Raw genomic sequence first — 20,808 nt, 5'->3', positions numbered from 1 at the left:
CAAATATTTGCAAGTTTATTCTCAGTCATCATCTGGTGTAACTCACCAGTAGCCTGTAAGCTTGCACTAGCAATCTCAATGAGTGTTTCAGCAAGTGGCTAAATGCTGAATGGGAAACACTGAAACACCTTTAAGCAAAATGCATTATGCCTGGCTACTAACTTTAAAATTGCATAAGCTCTGGAAAGGGCCAATTTCTGTGTGTGTGTGTGTGTGTGTGTGTGTGTGTGTGTGTGTGTGTGTGCGTGTGTGTGTGTGTCTGTGTAAGAGGGTCTGGCATATGGTAATTTTATTATTTATGCTGATTTTGGCTTTTGGTTGTATTGCTCTTTTCATATACAAGTGATCATCTAACAAAGTCAACAGTTAGTATTTGCTTATTAGAGAGTAGCAGAGTTTTGTTGTAAAATATCCTTCTAGTTTCCCAGCCCAGTGATGCAGAGGCAGGGTATCCATTTACACCACTGGTCACCTAAGTCCAGGAATGGATTAGTGTTGTTGGATAGGGGGTAAGATAAAGAGGTTGGTGGACATCTCCCCTATCTTGAGGAGGGAAAAGGGGAAACCTGATGCCTGTGTGAACTTGGGGGGGGGGTAACAGTACACTATCCACCACCTCATCTAGGGATATTGGCCATCTGCCACAGAACAGCAGCACACAAATTCAGCACCCATTGCTCTGCATTACATTCCTCAGTGCCTGGGCCTAAGGGTGAATATCATTGAGGATGGTTTCCAGTTGGAGGCTCACCTGGTAAGGAGGCACTAAGGGTGGAGAGGTGGGCAAGCTGCAGAAGCCAAGAAGGACAGTCAGAGACTGTGTGAGGTCTTGAGGTAATAGGGGGAAGCTAAAAGAATCCATTTGAATGGTTTGCTATATTTCTTACATACTACTTGTAAATTCTTATAATCTTTTACAGCTTTTTGGTAAAACACGTATACAGAGGTTCATAGGTAGGTACTAGGCTATCAGCTGTGGGGCCTATATAAGCCTAGCCAAAAAAGTTCCCTGGCTTTCACCACCCAAGAAAGTTATTTTACTGCGCCCCTGTCTAGCAGAGCCACAGAAGTGATCCCAGGGGTGAATTTCCTATTTCCCATCCAATTGTCGAGATTTTTCTTAAAGAGGGCTAATGAGGAGCTTTGCTTGACATGAATGGGTAGTCTGTTCCAGACCATGAGAAGTCTCTGGGACAGGAATCTATCCCTCCAGCATGTTCTGTTTATTGTGGTGGCAAGATTTAGGTCCCTGGAGTGTGTGGCTCAGTGGGATTGGGGTTTCTTTAAGTGTAGCATGTCCAACAGCCCTGGATTTGACATAGGTTTGCATGTTAGGCAGAGATCGCCTCTGAGTCAGTGATAAGTGATGGAGTAGAGATGGAGTTTTTTGAGACAATCTGCATATGGCATCTGTTTGAGGCCGGTAATCCTCTTAGTGAGGTATTTATGTGGCCTTTCTAGTTGTTGTAAATGTCTTGTGAGGTACATGCCAAATGGGGCATTGTACTCTATAATGGGTCTGATGAGGCATGAGTAGAGTGGAACAATGACCTCTTTTTTTCTGGAGGTGAACCCTTTTGTGATGAGGAGTGCCACGTAAAAGGATTTCTTGACTACTGTGGTGATGTAATTATCAAAGAAGAGACTACTGTCCACCTGTGTCCCAAGGTCGCTTGTCACACTTTCAGTGTTTAGTAGGCTACTGCCTATGTGGTAGTTCATGGGTACAGTGTTTTTCCCAAAGGGGATGACAGTGCACATCCTGGCATTGAGCTTGAGGCCATGACTTTGACACCAAGCATCAGTCTCAGTGAGGCCCCTTTGTAGAATGTCCACATCATTAGGCGATTCTGTTATGGCACGTAGTTTGCAGTCATCTGCGAACTTCATTAGCCAAAGACCTGCTGTATTAGCCTGGACATCTGAGAAGCAGATGTCAAACAGGAGAGGACCCAGGACTGAGCCCTGTGGTACTCCAGTTGTCACTGTTCTGAAGTTGGATTTGGAGGCGGCTACTTTCACTGTGGGTTCTCTCAGTGAGCCAGTTGGCCACCCATCTTGTGACATAGGGATTTATGCCCAGTCTAGTGAGTTTATCTATAATTCCAGAGTGGGGGATGGTGTCAAAAGCCTTGGTGAGGTCAAGATAGGCTGTGTGCACCACCTTACCCTTGTCCCTGGCTCTGCTGACTGCTTCAAAGAAATCAGTCAGGTTTAAGAGACATGACCTACCTTTTACAAACCCAAACTGAGTGGCGTCCAGAGTTTGGAGGTTACCTATGTTCTTGTTTATAAGCTCCAAGATGATATATTCCGTAGCCTTGCAAACCAGGCTCATCAGACTAATGGGGTGGTAGTTCCCAGTGTCTGTGGTAGCGCCCCCTTTGTGGAGTGGGATAACCGTCGCTGTGCGCCATTCAGTAGGCACAAAGTCTGAAGTGAGACTATGATTGAACATAGTACTTAGGAGGGGTGTCAGTTCGTTCTGTAGTTTGTGCAGAACGCAGCATGGGATGTTGTCAGGTACCATGGATGCTGTGTTCTTGGCTTTGGAGAGTGCGGTCTTTAGTTGTGTAGCCATGATTACAGGGGCTCTGCATTCTTCCGGTATAGTGATGGGCCCTTTGTGGGGTGAGGGGGGGTAAAGTTTGCACTGAACCTGTCTGCCAGGATGTTGGCAGTACCAGTTGGTTCTCTATATCTAGTGCCATTGTGCTGTAATTCAGAGCAGATCTGAGTGTCACCATTGAGATTCTTGACATAGCTGTAGAATCCTTTGTGGTTGCCTTTAGAATCAGTGGCAATTTTATTTTTGTAACTGGGATTTTATGAGGGATCTCATCTTCTTACTGAGGCTGACCAGGGAGTTCCTACAATCAGGGGATTTTACTCTTTTTTGCAACAGCTTCTTCCTTCTGTTGTAGAGTTTGTTTATGGCAGGGGACCACCAGATTGGCTTCTTTTTTTGGAGCATAGCATCTTATTTCTGTTGGGGATGGCACGATCCATGCACTCGTGTACGTGCTTATACAGTGCATTTGTGTAGGATTCAGCAGTCGTACCTCTATTTTCCATCTGTATGGGTGTTGTGAAGCTTGCCACTTCATTCTTAAGAAGCATGAAGTTGGCTTTGGAGAAGTTTTTTATGGTGTTTTCCTTAATGGGGAGTAGGGGCGGGATATTGATGTCTAGGGTGATTAGCTTGTGGTTAGATCTGACCAGCGTGGAGTTGACCTCTGGCTTGGAACATCAGTTGCCCATATTGGTAATGACCAGGTCCAGGATATTGCTGCCACTGGTGGGGGTATGGACAAGCTGATCCAGGGCATTAGAATTTATGAATTCCACAAAGTGTTGAGCAAATGGGTTAGTACATGAGTAGTTTTCCCATTTGATGGTGGGGTAGTTGAAATCACCCATTATTAGGGTATTGGCCTGTACCTTAATATTACCCAGTATATCAAGAAGGAGTGGGCATCCTGGGGCATGGTGGGGGATCTGTAACAAGCTACAATCTGGATTGCAGTCTTGCCCGGTGTTAGTTGCACTTTGATAATTTTGGATGCATTATGTTGAGAATCTAGCCTGAAGGTGTGGATATCCTTAATGAATATGGACACACCTCCTCCTTTAGTGTTTCAGTCTAGGTTAGGTGGCCACAAGGTGTGGTATGAGTTATATACAGGGGTGCTCTCTGGAGCTTTGAACCAGGTCTCCGTCACTCCACAGATGTCGATGTTCTCCATTTTAAGGAGTGAGTGCATTTTAAGGTTTAGACTTCTATCATTGAGTAGCATTACCATCAGATTTTGCTTGCTACGGTGGTGTTTGTCATTTGAACCTTGCCTAAAAAAGATGCTATAGGGGTGGCAAGAGCCTTAGTCAGTATCCGGAATCCCAGGGGCGACAGGTGCAGGCCATCTCTGGCAAAGCATTGTGGTCTGTCTATCATGTCATCCCAAGCAGACAGACACTGGATCCCCTTAGAATGACACCAGAACCTTAGCCAATTGTTGACTGCTAACATTTCTTTCAGAAATTCTCTTGCCCCCAAATTCACGCAAAACAGTTCTGGTGGGGTATAAAATATTTTGAGGTGCAAATTGTCAGAGATATCTGTTGTGATTGAAAATCAAAGATGAAAAACAGGAAAGGGCATAGCATTTTATTTCCATTGTTCTGTCCTTTTGTTGTGATTTGTTGGCATGGGTCTCAGGCTGTGAAGTGGCAGAAACAAGCACTAGTGTTTTAATTATGCTTTTGTGTGTGTTTTGTGAGGTAACCTCTCAACTTCTCAGCGCAAGAAATCTGGAAAAAGCCAAAAATAATGGAGTGGGGGCAAATTTCAAATATTGCCCCTATAAGCTTAGAAAATTGCTAGAATAACAGGTTTTTACATTATTATGTATTTTCCAGAGGATATGAAATATGAAACTGAAATATATGTCATTATTTAGTACAACTTCTATTTGAACATCTATCCAAGAACTGGCACTGATCTTGTGTCAAACCTGACTGACAAGCTATCTCTCAACACACTGTCTACTCCTTATGTAATTTTCTCCCTCTTCTCCATGTTTATTACTACTCAAAATTAAATATATATAAAGGAAATGTCATTTGGCCATAACTATTATTTAATATGTACACACTGCTAACTTTATTTTTTCTCACAGTGATCTTCACTGAAATGCTCGTGTTTTTCTTTCTGAACCTGTATCTACAAGAAAACTGTATGGAATACTACTTTGTGTAGACTAACTAAAAGATGTGTATTCTGTATCTTACTGTATGTATACTATTGTACTATCTAATTATTGTATATTGCTTGTATTTCTGTGGAGCTTTTCTCCCTGGACCTCCGCTGAAAATGGGCTTCTGGCCCAGTCGGACTTTCGTGGTAAACAAATGTAAATAAATAAATAAATATTTAGTGACTTCAGTTCTTAATGATTTGCCAGAAAACCACAAATGTTATGAGGAACTGACCAAAAATATGAAGCAAAAATCTAGACTTGACAGCAGCACCCTTAATTCGAACACAGTGGTGCAAAACTTGGGATCACAGGTTGATAGCAATCTGAACTTTAACCACCAAGAAAAGCCTTCTGTGTAGTGCATCTCATAAGCAAGGGCAAGGGTTGTTATAACTCCACTGTACTTGACCCTCATCAGATCACTAATAGAGTACAATGCACCCTTTCGCATGTACCTCACCAGACACCTGAAACAGCTGGAGAGACCTCAGAGGTTTCTCACTAAGAAAATACAGGGACTCCAAATTATGACCTACATGGACAGGATGAAAGCCCTGTCACTTTAATCCGTATCTTATAGTGTGCTGAGAGGTGACTTGTGCCTGGCCTATAGGGCAATCTCCAACCCTGCGCTAATGGAAATGCTGCACATCTGGAAGTCAAATTGCTCAAGATCCACTCACTCTAGGGATCTCAACTTAGCTTGTGACATTAACAGATCATGCTAGAGAGACAGATATGTCTCCCAGAGACTGCCGCTTCTCTGAAATTCACTTCCTATTCATGTAAAACAGAGCTCCTCACTGACCCTATTCAGACACAACCTAGATAATTGGATGGGAGACTGCAAATTTGCCCCTCAGGTGGCACTACTGTTAATCACAGACCCGCTCTGTTCATAAATTCATTCTGCGAACTACCCAAAAAAGAACAAATGGGGATACTTGGGATTAAGATGGCTGGGCTTGTAAAGGGACAGTAGTGTAGTGGTTGATGCACTTGCTCTCTCTAGTGTTCATCAGAATTATTGTCTGAGTGGTCACCACTATTTTTCATTGCATACACAAATTTTATGTATCTTTTAAAAATAAGACAGTATTTAGCATGTTTGCATCATTAGCTTGTGCTACTTTTTTGCTGTTAGGTGACATAACTGGTCATAGAGGAGTGTCACATTAAGGCTTGAATTCTAGGAAAGTTCTAGTATCTTGCCAGTGTGGTGTCAATTAAAGCATTTATTTATTTGTTTGTTTGATTTTGGTTGTTTGCTTTTAGTTTTTGCCACCATATATTCCCAATGAGGAGGAGAAAAAGAAGCCTTTCCTTTATGCAAGTGGAGTCAGGAAAAAGATGGCCACGTAAGTTTTTTTTTTTTCCATTTTTCAGAGTAATAGCATTTATTTTATTTTAGTTCATGTTTGATTACCAGTCATGTCTGACTGGGCCAGTGGCGTTTTTTCAGTGTAGGCCTGGGGAGAAAAGCTCCAGTACAAAAGCACATTAAAAACAATACAAGAAATCAGTAACACTCAAGAACACATAACTTTGTTAAGTATAGGTAGTAAGTAGTGTATAAATAAGTAATAAAATTGAGAGAGTAATATGAAGTGGAAAAAAAGAAAGCTAACAAAGTAGCATGGAATAGCTTGTGCCATCATAGAGAAAGGGCTGATGAGTAGATCAATATTGTGGTTTTGCTGGTAAATATTATGAGATACATGTATGGTATTTGAACAAGAATATGGCTGTTGCTATGCTAGTGTTGCTTGTTCTAAACAGGGATAGCTAAGGCAATATTGAGGTGAAGTACAAGAAGGAGGGAACATGATGAAACTGTAGGAAGCTTCAGGTAGGTAGATAAAAACAGGAGCATTAGTGAGCTGGAGCTAGGTAGAGAGAAATTGGAATTACATGAGAAGGGATGGTTTGGATGTTAGAATTTAGTAAGGGAAGAGATATTTTGGTTGTAAGAAGGAAGGACAGAATGACAGCCTGGATTAGTTCAGGAGCAAAGCCAGTTTTTGATTAGGTGTTCCTTACAATTATATATTACTTATAATTAATTATACTTTATTTAGCAAGTTACATATTAAATACATGCTTCACTCAATTCCAAGTTACTTCTGAAAAAATGAACTGGATCTGTAAACCGCCCTGCAAATGTCTTACAGAATTGCAGTATGAGGTTTACCTTTTTTTTAATTCAACAAATAATTACCTTTTAACAGATGTTTTTGGGGTACGCTTTTGAAATATTTTAGTGTCAGCCTTCCGTTTTGAAAGCACAGACTCTGAAGAATGGTATATTTTTTCCAAGTCGTCTCTTTCATAAAAATGCATCATAATTTTTGCATTTAGAACTGCGTGTTTGACTCAGTAATATCAATACATTGCCTTCATGGCTGCTACAGTCTGTCTTTTGTGTGACCCAGAGTTTTCAGTATGATATTTAACTTTTTTTGTATTATGCCTTATTTAGTAACATCAGTAGCAGCAGACTGTTGAAATTAGGGCAGAACTGCCAATCAGTACTTTTTTAATGAGTTGGGTATGAAAAATGATAACCCATGTCCATTTGTAGATGTCAGCTATGCTACTTTCTCCTGTTAACGTCATACTCTGCACTTAATTGGATTTCTTAAAGTAATACAATAGTTTATTGCATAACCCAACCTTTACTGTTGTTCTCTGATGTATATAATTAATTCTTTTCAGTGGATCATGTTATTTTTATTTGTTATTTTTCTACAAGATGCACGTACTGAATGCATATTATGGTTGAGCTCTCTTGGATCCACTACATAAAAGTCAGGAAGTTAAAGCCGCCCAGAGCTATCAGTCATTAAGTATGATACTTAAGGGCTGCCAAAAGTGATACTATGAAATAAATCACCAGAGGTCCTTAGGATGGGGGAAAATGGGGGATAGAAATGAAAGCAAGGATGGAAGTAGTTAAGCAAAACAGAACTATTATTCCAGCATCTAAAATATGATTTGCAACTCTACAAAATTTAACAAAACACCATCAGTTTCCCAAAGGGGGAACCTTTCCCCGGGTGGGGGTGGGGGGATGGGGGGCAGATGCAGGCCATCTCGGGTAAAGCATCGAGGCCTATCAATCATGTCATCCCAGGCTGTCAGGTACTGGATCCCCTTGGAATGACACCAGAAACTAAGCTAATTGTTAAAGTCAATTATTTTCTGTTTGTATTGAGGCATCATTCTCAGTGACAGTAGAATGCTGCTTAAGGCTAGGAACATACCTGCCTGGGACACATACTCAGCGAGCTCGATCATGTCTCCCTTCATGTAGTCCATGGAGGTACATCTCAAGTCATTCACTCTAACATGGACTATGACCTCATAAAATCCCCCAAAGCTAGTTACTAAAACAAAATTGCCACTGACTCTAAAGACAACCACAAAGCATTCTATAGCTATGTCAAGAATCTCAATGCTTAACACCTCAGATCTGCTCTGAGGTTACAGCACAAATGGCACTTCAAATATACAGAACCAACTGATATTGAAGCCAACATCCTGGCAGATAGGTTCAGTGCTAACTCTTACTCCCCCTCACCCCCCTAAAGGGCCCATCTCTATAATTTCCCCGAAGAATGCAAAGTTCCTGTAATCATAGCTGCACCCAGGTAAAACACACTCTCCAAAGCCAAGAAGAACACCATCCATGGGTTCCTGACAATATCCCAGGCTGCGTTCTACATGAACTGCAAAAGAATGAAGTGGCAGCCTACCTAAGTACCATGTTCAATCTTGGCCCCACCTCAGGCTTTGGGCCTACCTGAATGGTGCACCTGGGCTTGACGGTTATCCCACTCCACAAGAGTTGAATGAGCCACACGATTGCAGACCGCAGGGAACTACCGCCCCATTAGCCTGATGAGCCTGGTCTGCAAGACCATTGAACAGTATCATCATGGGAACTTCGTGAAACAAAGACATTGGTAATCTCCAAATCCCGGATTACCAAGTTCGGGTTTGTAAAAGGCAGATCATGTCTCAAACCTGATTGACTTCTTTTGAAGCAGTCACCAAAGCCATAGATAAGGATATGTGTGGTTCTACACAGCTTATCTAGATCTCAGCTGCAAGGCTTTCACACCATAACACCCCACTCTGGAATTATGATAAGCTCACTAAACTAGGTATAAATCCCTGTGTCATGGCAGATGTGAAGGCTACAACTGGCTCACCTGACAGAACCCACATGTGAAAGTAGCAGACTCCAAATCCCACTTCAGACCCCGCCCACAAGTGAGTACCACAGGGTTCAGTCCCTGGTCCTCCCTTGTTTGGTAACTAGCCTCTGAAGTACAGGCCAACACAAAAGGTCTTTAGCTAACAAAGTTTGCAGATGACTGCAACACCCATGAGCCATAATCAAACTCTAACGATGTGGACATACTTTTCACAAAAAGTGGGCATCACTGAGACAGATGCCTGGTGTCAAAGCCATGGCCTGAAGCTCAATGAGACAAAAAAGTGTATTGTCATCCCCTTGGTAAAAACTTGTACTCCATGAACTACCACATAAGTGGTAAGTTCACTCTAATTTAAAAGTGTGATAAGAGACCTTGGGACACAGGTGGACAGTAATCTCTCCTTTAATAATCACATCGCCATAGTGGTCAGGAAATCTTTCTATGTGGTTCACCTCATCACAAAAGGTTTCTCATCCAGAAAAAAAGAGGTCATTGTTCCCCTCTACTCATCACTCATTAGACCCCTTATAGAGTACAACACCTCTTTTGGTATGTATCACACAAGGCATCTATAACAACTGGAAAGGCCACAGAAATACCTCACAAACAGGATTACCATTCTCAAACAGGGATGCTCTTAATATATCTCATCTCAAAAAACCCAGCTTTACTCCATCGCATTACCTACTCAGAGGCTATCTTGCCTAACATACAAAGCTATGTCAAACCTAGAGCTGTTAGGACATGCTTCACCTCTTAAAGAAATCCCAATCCCTCCAAAGCCACTGCCCCAGGGACTCAAACCTTGTCACCACAATAAACAGAACATGCTGAAGTTGATAGATTCCCGTCCAGAGACTTCCCCATACTCTGGTAGACTACCTATCTATGCTTTCAAACAGAGCTCCTCATTTAGTACCCTTCAAGAAAAGTCTTGATGATTGGATGGGAAATAGGAAAATTCAAATTCCCAGGGATCACGTTTGTGTCTCTGCTCCCCATTGCAGGCTCACAAGAAAATACTCTTTTGGGTGGCTAAAAGCCAGAATTTTGGCTAGGCTTATATAGGCCTTAGGGCTAATAGCCTAGTACCTACATATGAACCTATGACAGAGTTGTAACTGTACCTGTTGAGAGACTTGAGTGCATTGGTGATTTGTTGGATTCTGGCACCAGACAAAAAACTAACCATGACTTTCTCCTTAGCCACCTGATGAGGGGCACATCCATGTGTCTCACAATGGAGTCTCCTATGACTAATATGTTGGGTTTTTTGTTTGGCTTTAGGGGATGTGCTGGTGAGACACACTGATGTGCTGGGTTGTTATATGTGCCAGGTTTTGTAATGCCCTGTTAAAGTGTTACTTGTGCTTGGGAGGTCTCTGATGTTTAGATATGTTCCTGGTGAGGACCACCCCATATGCAGGAATGTGTGGTGTTGGTCAGAGGTTGGTTGCACATGGATGGTCTCCGATACTGCAATGCCACTAACCTGGAGGTGTGGATATCCTTGATAAATATGGAAACTCCTCCTTTTGTGGTTCGGTCCGGGTTTTGGGGCCGAAAAGCATGATATGAGGTATAGCCTGGTAGTGCTGGGGTGCTCTCTGGAGCCTTGAACCAGGTTTCTCTCACTGCACAGATATCGATGTTCTCCATACTGAGGAGAGCTTTGAGTGCGTGCATCTTGAGGTTAAGACTTCTGGCGTTAAGCAGCATTACCCTTAGTTTCTTGTTCCTTGTGCTGTCTATGGGGGTGGGTTTGACTTTTGAGCCTTGCCTAAAAAAGGCACTATGGGGGTGGCAAGAGCCTTTGCCAATATCCGAAAGCCCAGTGGTGACAGGTGCAAGCCATCCCTAGTGAAGCAACGTGGCTTGTCAAGCATGTATGCAGGCCATCTCGGGTAAAGCATCGAGGCCTATCAATCATGTCATCCCAGGCTGTCAGGCACTGGATCCCCTTGGAATGACACCAGAAACTAAGCCAATTGTTAAAGTCAATTATTTTCTGTTTGTATTGAGGCATCATTCTGGGTGACGGTAGAATGCTGCTTAAGGCTAGGAACATACCTGCCTGGGACAAATACTCAGCGAGCTCGATCATGTCTCCCTTCATGTAGTCCATGGAGGTTCATCTCAAGTCATTCACTCTAACATGGACTACGACCTCATAAAATCCTCCAAAGCTAGTTACTAAAACAAAATTGCTACTGACTCTAAAGAAAACCACAAAGCATTCTATAGCTATGTCAAGAATTTCAATGGCAACACTCAGATCTGCTCTGAGTTACAGCACAATAGCACTAAATATACGGAACCAACTGATATTGCCAACATCCTGGCAGATAGGTTCAGTGCTAACTTTACTCCCCTCTCACCCCCTAAAGGGCCCATCTCTATACTGGAAGAATACAAAGTTCCTGTAATCATAGCTGCACAGGTAAAAAACACACTCTCCAAAGCCAAGAACACAGCATCCATGGGTTCTGACAATATCCCAGGCTGCGTTCTACATGAACTGCAGAATGAAGTGGCAGCCTACCTAAGTACCATGTTCAATCATAGCCCCACCTCAGGCTTTGGGCCTACTGAATGGTGCACCGCGACGGTTATCCCACTCTACAAAGGAGGAGCCACGACAGACCCAGGGAACTACCGCCCCATTAGCCTGATGAGCCTGGTCTGCAAGACCATTGAACGTATCATCATGGAACTCGTAAACAAAGACATTGGTAATCTCCAAACTCTGGACGTCACCAAGTTCCGGTTTGTAAAAGGCAGATCATGTCTCCTAAACCTGACTGACTTCTTTGAAGCAGTCACCAAAGCCATAGATAAGGGTAAGGTGGTTCACACAGCTTATCTAGATCTCGCCAAGGCTTTTGACACGATCCCCCACTCTGGAATTATAGATAAGCTCACTAAACTAGGTATAAATCCCTGTGTCACAAGATGGGTTGCCAACTGGCTCATGGACAGAACCCACATGTGAAAGTAGCAGACTCCAATTCCGACTTCAGACCAGTGATAACTGGAGTACCACAGGGTTCAGTCCTGGGTCTTCTCTTGTTTAGTATCTACTTCTCTGAAGTACAGGCTAACACAAAAGGTCTTTAGCTAACAAAGTTTGCAGATGACTGCACACTAGGAGCCATAATCGAAACTCTAACGATGTGGACATATTACAAAAGGGCCTCACTGAGACAGATGCCTGGTGTCAAAGCCATGGCCTGAAGCTCAATGCCAAAAAGTGTATTGTCATCCCCTTTGGTAAAAACTCCATACCCATGAACTACCACATAAGTGGTAGTCTACTTAACGCTGAAAGTGTGATAAGAGACCTTGGGACACAGGTGGACAGTAATCTCTCCTTTGATAATCACATCATCACAGTGGTCAGGAAATCCTTCTATGTTGCTCACCTCATCACAAACGGTTTCTCATCCAGACAAAAAGAGGTCATTGTTCCCCTCTACTGATCACTCATTAGACCCATTATACAGTACAACACCCCTTTTGGTATGTATCTCACAAGGCATCTACAACAACTGGAAAGGCCACAAAAATACCTCACAAAGAGGATTACTGGCCTCAAACAGATGCTCTACGCAGACCATCTCAAAAAACTCCAGCTTTACTCCGTCGCATATTGCCTACTCAGAGGCGATCTCTGCCTAACATACAAAGCTATGTCAAACCTAGAGCTGATGGACATGCACCACTTAAAGAAATCCCCAATCCCTCCAAGCTACACGCTCTAGGGACCTAAACCTTGTCACCACAATAAACAGAACATGCTGGAGGGATAGATTCCTGTCCCAGAGACTTCCCATACTCTGTAACAGACTACCTATCTGTGTCAAACAGAGCTCCTCATTAGCACCCTTCAAGAAAAATCTTGATGATTGGATGGGAAATAGGAAATTCACCCCAGGGATCACGTCTGTGTCTCTGCTCGACAGGCGCACAAGAAAATAATTTTTTTGGGTGGCGAAAGCCAGGGTACCTTTTTGGCTAGGCTTATATAGGCCCTAGGGCTAATAGCCTAGTATCTACGTATGAACCTATGACAGAGTCGTAACAGTATCTGTTGAGAGACTTGAGTGCATTGGTGATATGGTGGATTCTGGCACTTGACAAACAACTAACCATGACTTTCTCCTTAGCCAGCCTGGTGAGGGCCACATCTGTGTGTCTCACAATTGAGTCACCTATGACTAATATGTTAGGTTTTTTGTTTGGCTTTAGGGGCTGTGCTGGTGAGACACTGATGTGCGGGTTGTTATATGTGTTGTGTTTTGTAATGCCCTGTTAAAGTGCTTGCATTTGTGCTTGGGTGGTCTCCGATGTTTTAATATGTTCCTGGTGAGGACCACCCCATATGCAGGAATGTGTGGTGTTGGTCTGGGGGTTGTAGAAGATGAGGTGTTCATGCTGACAACCCACTCCATGTCAGATGTACTGACCTGTGTGTGAGAGAGCATGGATTCAAGGTTCTTAATGTAGTTGCATCTCTGACATATTGTGTTTTTGAGGGTTAAGAGCAGGGTGTTGTCAGTCTACATGAAGCAGTTGCTACACTGCCTCAGGATGCCCATGTCAACCAGACTAGCTGGAGAAACTGTAGGAAATTGTCCATCCATATTTGTAAGAATCTAGAGGAGGAACCACATAATGATCAAGAGAAGGCAGAAGGTAGATGGTCTGAGAGAGCACAATTTAGGTGAGAGTTATGTGTGTACTTAGAGGCTGACTTAATTAGCTGTTATGCTTAAACAGGGTAGTCATATCATCTGTATGTCCATAGCACACCTTCATATCCTTGGATAACGAATTCAGCTTGGACTGTGATGATATCATCTGAAAATAACAACAAAATAGTTGTCAGAATATCTTATACACATAGTAAGATCAATTTAAATACTTATATTGGCACATTGCATAGCATTGTCAACACACAGCAAGAGGCTCTCTGGTTCTATTCTTGGCTGGAGTGCCTTCTGTGTGGAGTATAGAGGATTTCTTTGGGTACTATGGTTTCCTCCCACTTTCCAAAGAGAATGCAGTAGGTGGATTAGATACAAAATTTGTCATAGGTACGAGTCTGTGTGTGTGTGTGGGGGGGGGGGGGGGTAGGATTACTTTTTCAGGCCGATCCACCCAGTTGTGTGAATATTGTCTTTAGATGATGGTCACTGTTAATGTGTCACCCTGACCCCATGTATAAAATGGGAAAAAGGGGGATGATGGCACACACACTGTTTTTATATATATGTATAATGTGTGTGTGTGTGTGAGCATGAGCGTGTGTACATACACATATATAATATGGTTTACTATCGGTTGTGCGAACGACAGCCTGTCAGCAGCACTGCTGCCGAGAATCAGAATGTTGCGCACAAAATTTAAATGGATGGGATAGTGGAACACACTTATGCGAATGTAGTAGTGCATTCGCATAAGTGTGTTCGAATATCTGCATGGAGATCGTGGTACACTGGGGATTGGAAATTCATCTATACCCCCCCCCCCCCGTAGTGCAATCATGGAGCTAGAATGTATTAGTAGCAGGGGTGTGAGGGGTGCAGGGGGGCTTGCCCCCCCCCTTGCAAAAACATGAGATGTTGTATAGGATTCTGATTTATATCAGCTCCTTTATGGCTATCTCGTGATGGTTTTGGTGGAAATGTCGACTCAAATGTGTCGATCATTTGGGTTGACATTGTGGCCATTCGGACTGTTTGTGTTCAGTTTTACTTTTCATTCTTTTGAACAGCAAATGTTTTGCCATTCGAACAAACAGTAATAAACCATATATTTTATATATATATATATATATATATATATATACATACACACACCTTGTACATCAGTTGTCACATTTAAAAGCAACTCCTCTGCGCCAGCATCAATCTGCCAGTGCATGGTTAAATAGGTTCATAGGTTGGTACTAGGCTATCAGCCCTAGGGCCTATACAAGCCTAGCCATAACAATTCCCTGGCTATTTCTTCCCACACTATTTACTTGCTTGGACCCCTATCTAGCAGGGTGACTGACTTGATCCCCAAGGTGAATTTCCTTTCTCCCATCCAATTGTCAATGTTCCCTTTCAAGAGGGCCAAGGATGAGGTCTGCTTGACATGTATGGGCACTCTATTCCAGAGCCTGGGGAGTCTCTGGGTCAATCAAATTAAATTCAAATTTTGTCCTGACCCTGTACATCTTAAATTCAGGTTGAGCCAAAGCAATTTGGTGTTTCATCTCCCACTGAATTGCTTGCTGCTAGACGTAATTATCATACCAAGATCTCTGCAGGCTCTTTTTCAGGTGTAAAACTGCCTGTATCCTCTGGCCTTGAGTCCTGCCCACGTAGAATTTTGTATTGATTTATACCTTGCAATATTATTGTTGGAACAAATTTTGCTTGGTCCCCTGATTACACATTTTCTTTTCCAGTAGTTTACAGTCCCCTTCAGGCTCCCCTTCGTTATTTTACAGGGATGTTGTAGGAGATTTGAAGGGTGTGGAGCCCATGCCTTTCTCCTCTTCTCTGTCTGTCATCTTAATGCTTTCCGTATTAGACTACCCTTACCCCCAGCCTTACCCCCTGCCCTTTATTATTGTAAATGTTTCCACATCTGATAGTGAGATAAAACCATAAGACACCATTACATTTTCTAACAGACAGTGTGACAGGGAAGTGTGACTTAAAGGGGAAACCTAGTTCTCTGGGTGTCCATAGATATGGTGCCAAGGCTTTCTTCCTAGCATGTAATGACGAGCTGTAATTAGTAACAACCCTGATCTTATGCCCTGCAAGCACAGTGTTTGTCCCCATTTCTCTTCATTTTGTTAAACATAGCCTCCTAATTGTTGTCTTGAAATCTAAGAATTAAAACAGTGTAAGAAACTTCTCTGTGTGGAAGATTTTCAGTCCATATATTTCTAGTTAATCACTGTATATTAATCAGATCAGACAATAGTTGTAGAAGTAGCGAACGTAAACTCGTCAAGTCAAAAAGTAATAATAGAAAATATATAATTCTACACCATTACTAAGTATTCAAAAGTAATACAAGCAAGACTGGATTCTGTCTGTTTCCAGTCGAAAATCCTTTATTAAGTCTTTTATTAAGTTGAAAATCCTTTATTAAGTACACAGACCAATCCTGGCAGACTTGTTTCTGGAGTTAATTCTTTGTGCCCTATCTATTACAGGGGTGTGCTGTGTCTTTATGAAAAGTATTAACTCCTTTATCTACAAGGCTTTTAGTGAAGATGTTCTAATAATGTCATTCTTTCTGGACATCTGTCTTATTCTCCTGTGTTCTGGTAGTAACTTGATCTTGAATGGCCTGAAAATGTGAAACAGTGGTGGCACACTGCTCTTATAAATTGCAGTGTTGTAGTGACATGGTTGGCTGAATGTTTACTAGTTGGGCACCATGCCTGGCGACTCAGAACCAGATGTGTTGAATATCCAAAGTGGTAGTCCTCATCAGTTCTGCTAGCTCAGCTAATGACCTTTTAATGGTGGTGAAATCTTTCAAGACACATGTCGACTATGCTTCTCATTCTTCTGACGGTAAGGTAGAGTGCCTTTGCCAGTGAAACCCTTTCCAGTGGTCCAAAGTAAAATACTTGAGAGACAGAAAAAAGCACAGCAGCTGACTAAAGGATTCAGGAGTACCTTGGACTTGAACCAGAGTCTGGGTATGGGAGATGGTGATGAACAGGAAGAAGACCAACAACAATGAAATTAGTGAATAAAAGGGAGAGTGCAAGGTATCTCTCGCATTTGTGAAATATGGTTTTACAAGGAAATGTGGAAAGATTGGAATTTTGTTGACTTTGTTAAACTTCTAGGGCACTAAAACACATATGCCCTACTTCATGTTATTAACGTTTGAAAGGACACTAAAGGGGAAAGAAAAAAAGACAATGTTGGACCCTATTTCTGCACAACTAGCCACCGTCTTCTTCATGAGGATTTTAATATGCCAAATATTGTATTTAAATGCTAGGTTCTTATTGAATCTGATCTTTTTGCTGGGACTTTACAACTGGAGTAAAGGTAAGTGAATTAAAAAAAAAACTTAAAAAAGTTCTAATCTGTTATTCAGACCACCACTAAATGCCTTAAAAGTCATTTGATATGACTCTTTAAGCTATCTTTTTCATGCATGTTCCCATGTGTGCCCCCCCACCCAAAAGGTAGAGTTTTCGTGTCTAATATGGGTAAAGATATCTAGTCCCAGAACAGCTCTTAATGTTTCATTATGAGGGGCTTTATATCCTAGACATAACTGGCCTGTAATATGCCTTTAGGATGCCGACTGCACAAGTTTAAAATTGTAAGTCTCTCTACCTCCATGTGTCATATTAGTATAGAATGCATCTAGTAAATTTTACTAGTACATGGTGGAATACTTTTCATAAGATTTTTTTGAGCTTGTTCAAGGAGTGTCACATTAGTTTTAGAATAACAACAAAAGTCAGAATAGTAGTCAAGTAAAGTCCTAACCAAGTTGATGAAAAGACTGATGAATATTGCATAGTTCCTTGTCCTTTTTAACAACAGTCTCATTTGTTGCAATACTTTGTTTCTAAATTCTATGGCATAACATCTAACATTGAATTTGTGGTCCATTATAATACCGGATACTGTTTTTACAGTTTCCCGAAGTAAGAAGCCATTTAATTTTATCAGACACTAGGAGATAAATTTCCCAATACACTTAGCTTTATCTTTGTTAATGCTGAACTTCAGGTCAAAATTAGTGACCCAGTTGTTTGGTATAACTATGTGGTCAGTAATTTCCTCTGTGTCTGACTGGTTTTATAACATAACACCTATATTAAGTTAATCTGCAAACTTATTTAGACTTGAGGAAAACAAAAACAGGGTTAAAAAGAATAGACCTCCAAAAGAAAACTATGGTGAAACTCTTGCAAGAACTTGATTCTGCGTAGAAAAGTCCCCCTGAACTATAACCCTACTACAAAGCCAAAGGTCAATCCACTGAACAATTTTTGGGTTAATTTTATGGGCTTCTAAACTACTCATAATGTCACTTTGTGGTATAAGGTAGTCAGATATTTTGGTCATGTCAAGGTAGACCAAAGATACTGATAAATTTAAGTCCACGGTTAGGCATGGATTTGTAGAAGTCAAACTAGTCGGCGTAGACTGTCCTTCACCAAACCCCTGTTGTGAAGCATCTGTCAGTTAGTTGTCCTTCTTTAATAAGTCAGCTACAAAAGTAGCGCATTTACCCATTAGAAATGTTCAAGATAATTTATTCGGAGAGTTTTAGGATATCTTATTCATTATGGCTTTTAACAATCTGATAATACGCTTATGATTCCCTGGCAGCATTCAATTCAGTTCTGATTGAAAAGGTCAGTTTAAAACGGTTTAAGATATGGTATACTTTGAAGGTGCCAACTTATTGTGCAAGCATGCTGATCTAATTATGAATATCTCTGAGTAAAAGAAGAATTAATCACTTAAGCATGCTACTTATGAATGTCACCTCAGCATAGATAATGATTGAAAGGATCAGCAGGCTTTACATGTAATCACTATAAACAACTTTCTGGCACGTACATGTCCTCCCAGGAAATGGATCTGCTGATAGATCAGTCCAGGTCAGTGGAATTGTTGTGGTTGTGTAGCTCAAAATAAGCTATAGCAGCTGCCCCAGTTTAAAAAAAAGGTTGGGGTGTTACTTTACTTTCTCCTCTTCTTGATCTAGGAGGAAAAAAAATGCAAGACAAACTTAGCCAAGCCAGAGTTTCACTTTGTAATAACTTAAACCTCCTGTAGTGGAGGTCCATGTGATGTATGCAAATGACCCCTTAAGGACACCAAGTGTTTCAGCTACATGGCTTCTAAATGCCCATGACTTTTTTACTTTGTAAGCCTTTATGGTTACATTCAGGCCAATAAAGCCAAACTTCACTAGCTGTGGACAAGTATGATTCAGCCTTTTTATTGACCTCATCAGCACACCATTAGTGGAAAGTTTGGCTATACTTCAGAAACACAAGGTCTTTAAGCCCAGCTGATGCCCATAACGATTAATATGCCTGCAAAATATCCCAACTAACATCCAAGCCAAATGTAGAAGGAGATGGATTATTTTCATCCCATTTTGCATCTCATCTCCTTCAGTAAGCATATCTTGTATATCAAGTTCTTGATAATCACCTTGCAAGTTGTAATGCCTTTGCTCCAGATGGCTGCCTCAGTAATATTGGTAGATATGAGGGGTGCATCTTGACACTTCTGCATTTAGGTTTAACGCAGCAGATTCCTCTAGTTCACCCCCTAGGGGAAGTCCCAATCTTTGTGGACATCACTTCTAGTACAAAATGTTCTCATTTGGGCTTTGATCAGTGCCCTCAGTCATTACCAAAGTGTTGGCCAGAGTGGCTGAAGCTTTGGACAAGAAGGATGTTTCATTGTTCCCATAAATGTCTGTCTGGATCTTGAAGACCCCATCCAAGGGCAACCTAAAATCCTGTTGAGCATTAATTGGAAGCGGTCCTATCTGACTTGTACACAGAGCAAGAAATTTAGGGACATGAAGTCGGACACCCACCATTACACTTATTTTATTTCATTCAAAGGCCCCCCTGATGTCATACCATTAGTCCCTGGGGTGAGGACACAATAACAGACAAGTGTATAACCCTGGACATTGCTGTGCCATGTACTCTTGATGGATGCTATAGTTTTCATAGTGCATGTCCATACCTGAAGATGCATGCGCTTCATTGGTGACTGGTGTGAGGTATTCCTTTGTTACGGTTGTCATGTAACCATGGGCTTGCTTTTGATTTTAGATCTTTGTTTCTGAGCCCTAGGGTGGCAGACAGCTTCTGCCACCATCCTGACAGACTTTCCCCCCTTTGTTGCCAGTCCACTTATAGATTCTAATTGCAGATTGGAAAACTCACCTAGGCTCCTGCGTGGTGTAGGGTACTTTGCCATCCTTGGTGAATTGTGAAGGACTCCACATCAATCATTTATAACCAAAGAATGTTCTAGTTCTGTATGCCTTGGAGAGAAGTATTTATTTGTGGAGTGTCATCTCATCTGGTAAAACATCCAAATTATCATGCACTACCTAAACAATTTGAAGGAGGGTACAGAAGATCATAAGTGCAAAATGACAGTGCTTGTCAGACAGAGAGCCTTAGAGACATCATTGTTTCAACATTTTGGATTCCTGTGGAGATAAAAGAGCTGGTAGATGGTCTAAGTTGCTTCTATATTCTTTTAGTAAGTCATTGGAATCAGAAGCCATGTCTAGCCAGGGCTTCATGAAGGGAGATGTTCTGGTGAACAGCTTAGTAGTTCAGTCACTCAAGACAAGATGGCCTTCCTTCTGCTTTCCTTATTTCACCACAGCAAAAGAAAGACAGCCGAGGCCCAAAACCGACGATGAAGCTTCTCCTAAGCCAATTGCCGGTTCACCGGTTCTCAGTGAGGCACTTTCATAGTCCCTGACGACCGCTACTTTAGAGTCGCAGGCCTCTACTGACTCCCACCTGGAGTCAGCTATGCCACTGGAAACTCAATGTATTGGATCCTCGGACGCTATTCCTTCAGATGGGTCTGGAGCCGCAGAGCAGGCACCGGCTTCTGAGGGTGTATTCAGACCCAAATATCTATACATTAAACTGACTTTAAAGGCAAAGACTAAAGCACTTCAAAGGCAAAGAAGCAAACTCAAGAGCCACATGGACAGGCCTCCATGCCCATAAAAACAGATGCTCAAAATGGCCGAAGACTTGATTACCTTGATCAGGGGTTCCC

The 20,808-nt window shown here is 41.9% G+C and overlaps 1 protein-coding gene across 2 annotated transcripts in view; it reads left to right on the top strand.

The window, feature by feature from the left end:
• LPCAT2 (lysophosphatidylcholine acyltransferase 2) overlaps nt 1-20,808 on the top strand; it is a 777,819-nt gene that overhangs the window by 640,688 nt on the left and 116,323 nt on the right. For both annotated transcript variants that reach the window (XM_044082005.1, XM_044082006.1), the window contains exon 9: nt 6,033-6,115. In XM_044082005.1, the coding sequence (XP_043937940.1) occupies nt 6,033-6,115 (83 nt within the window). The remainder of the gene's footprint in view (nt 1-6,032; nt 6,116-20,808) is intronic.

The sequence above is a fragment of the Protopterus annectens genome, chromosome 8.part1 (genome assembly GCF_019279795.1).
Source record: "Protopterus annectens isolate FY-2018-M chromosome 8.part1, PAN1.0, whole genome shotgun sequence".
NCBI lineage: Eukaryota > Metazoa > Chordata > Ceratodontiformes > Protopteridae > Protopterus > Protopterus annectens.
This window is presented reverse-complemented; position numbering and strand designations above follow the sequence as displayed.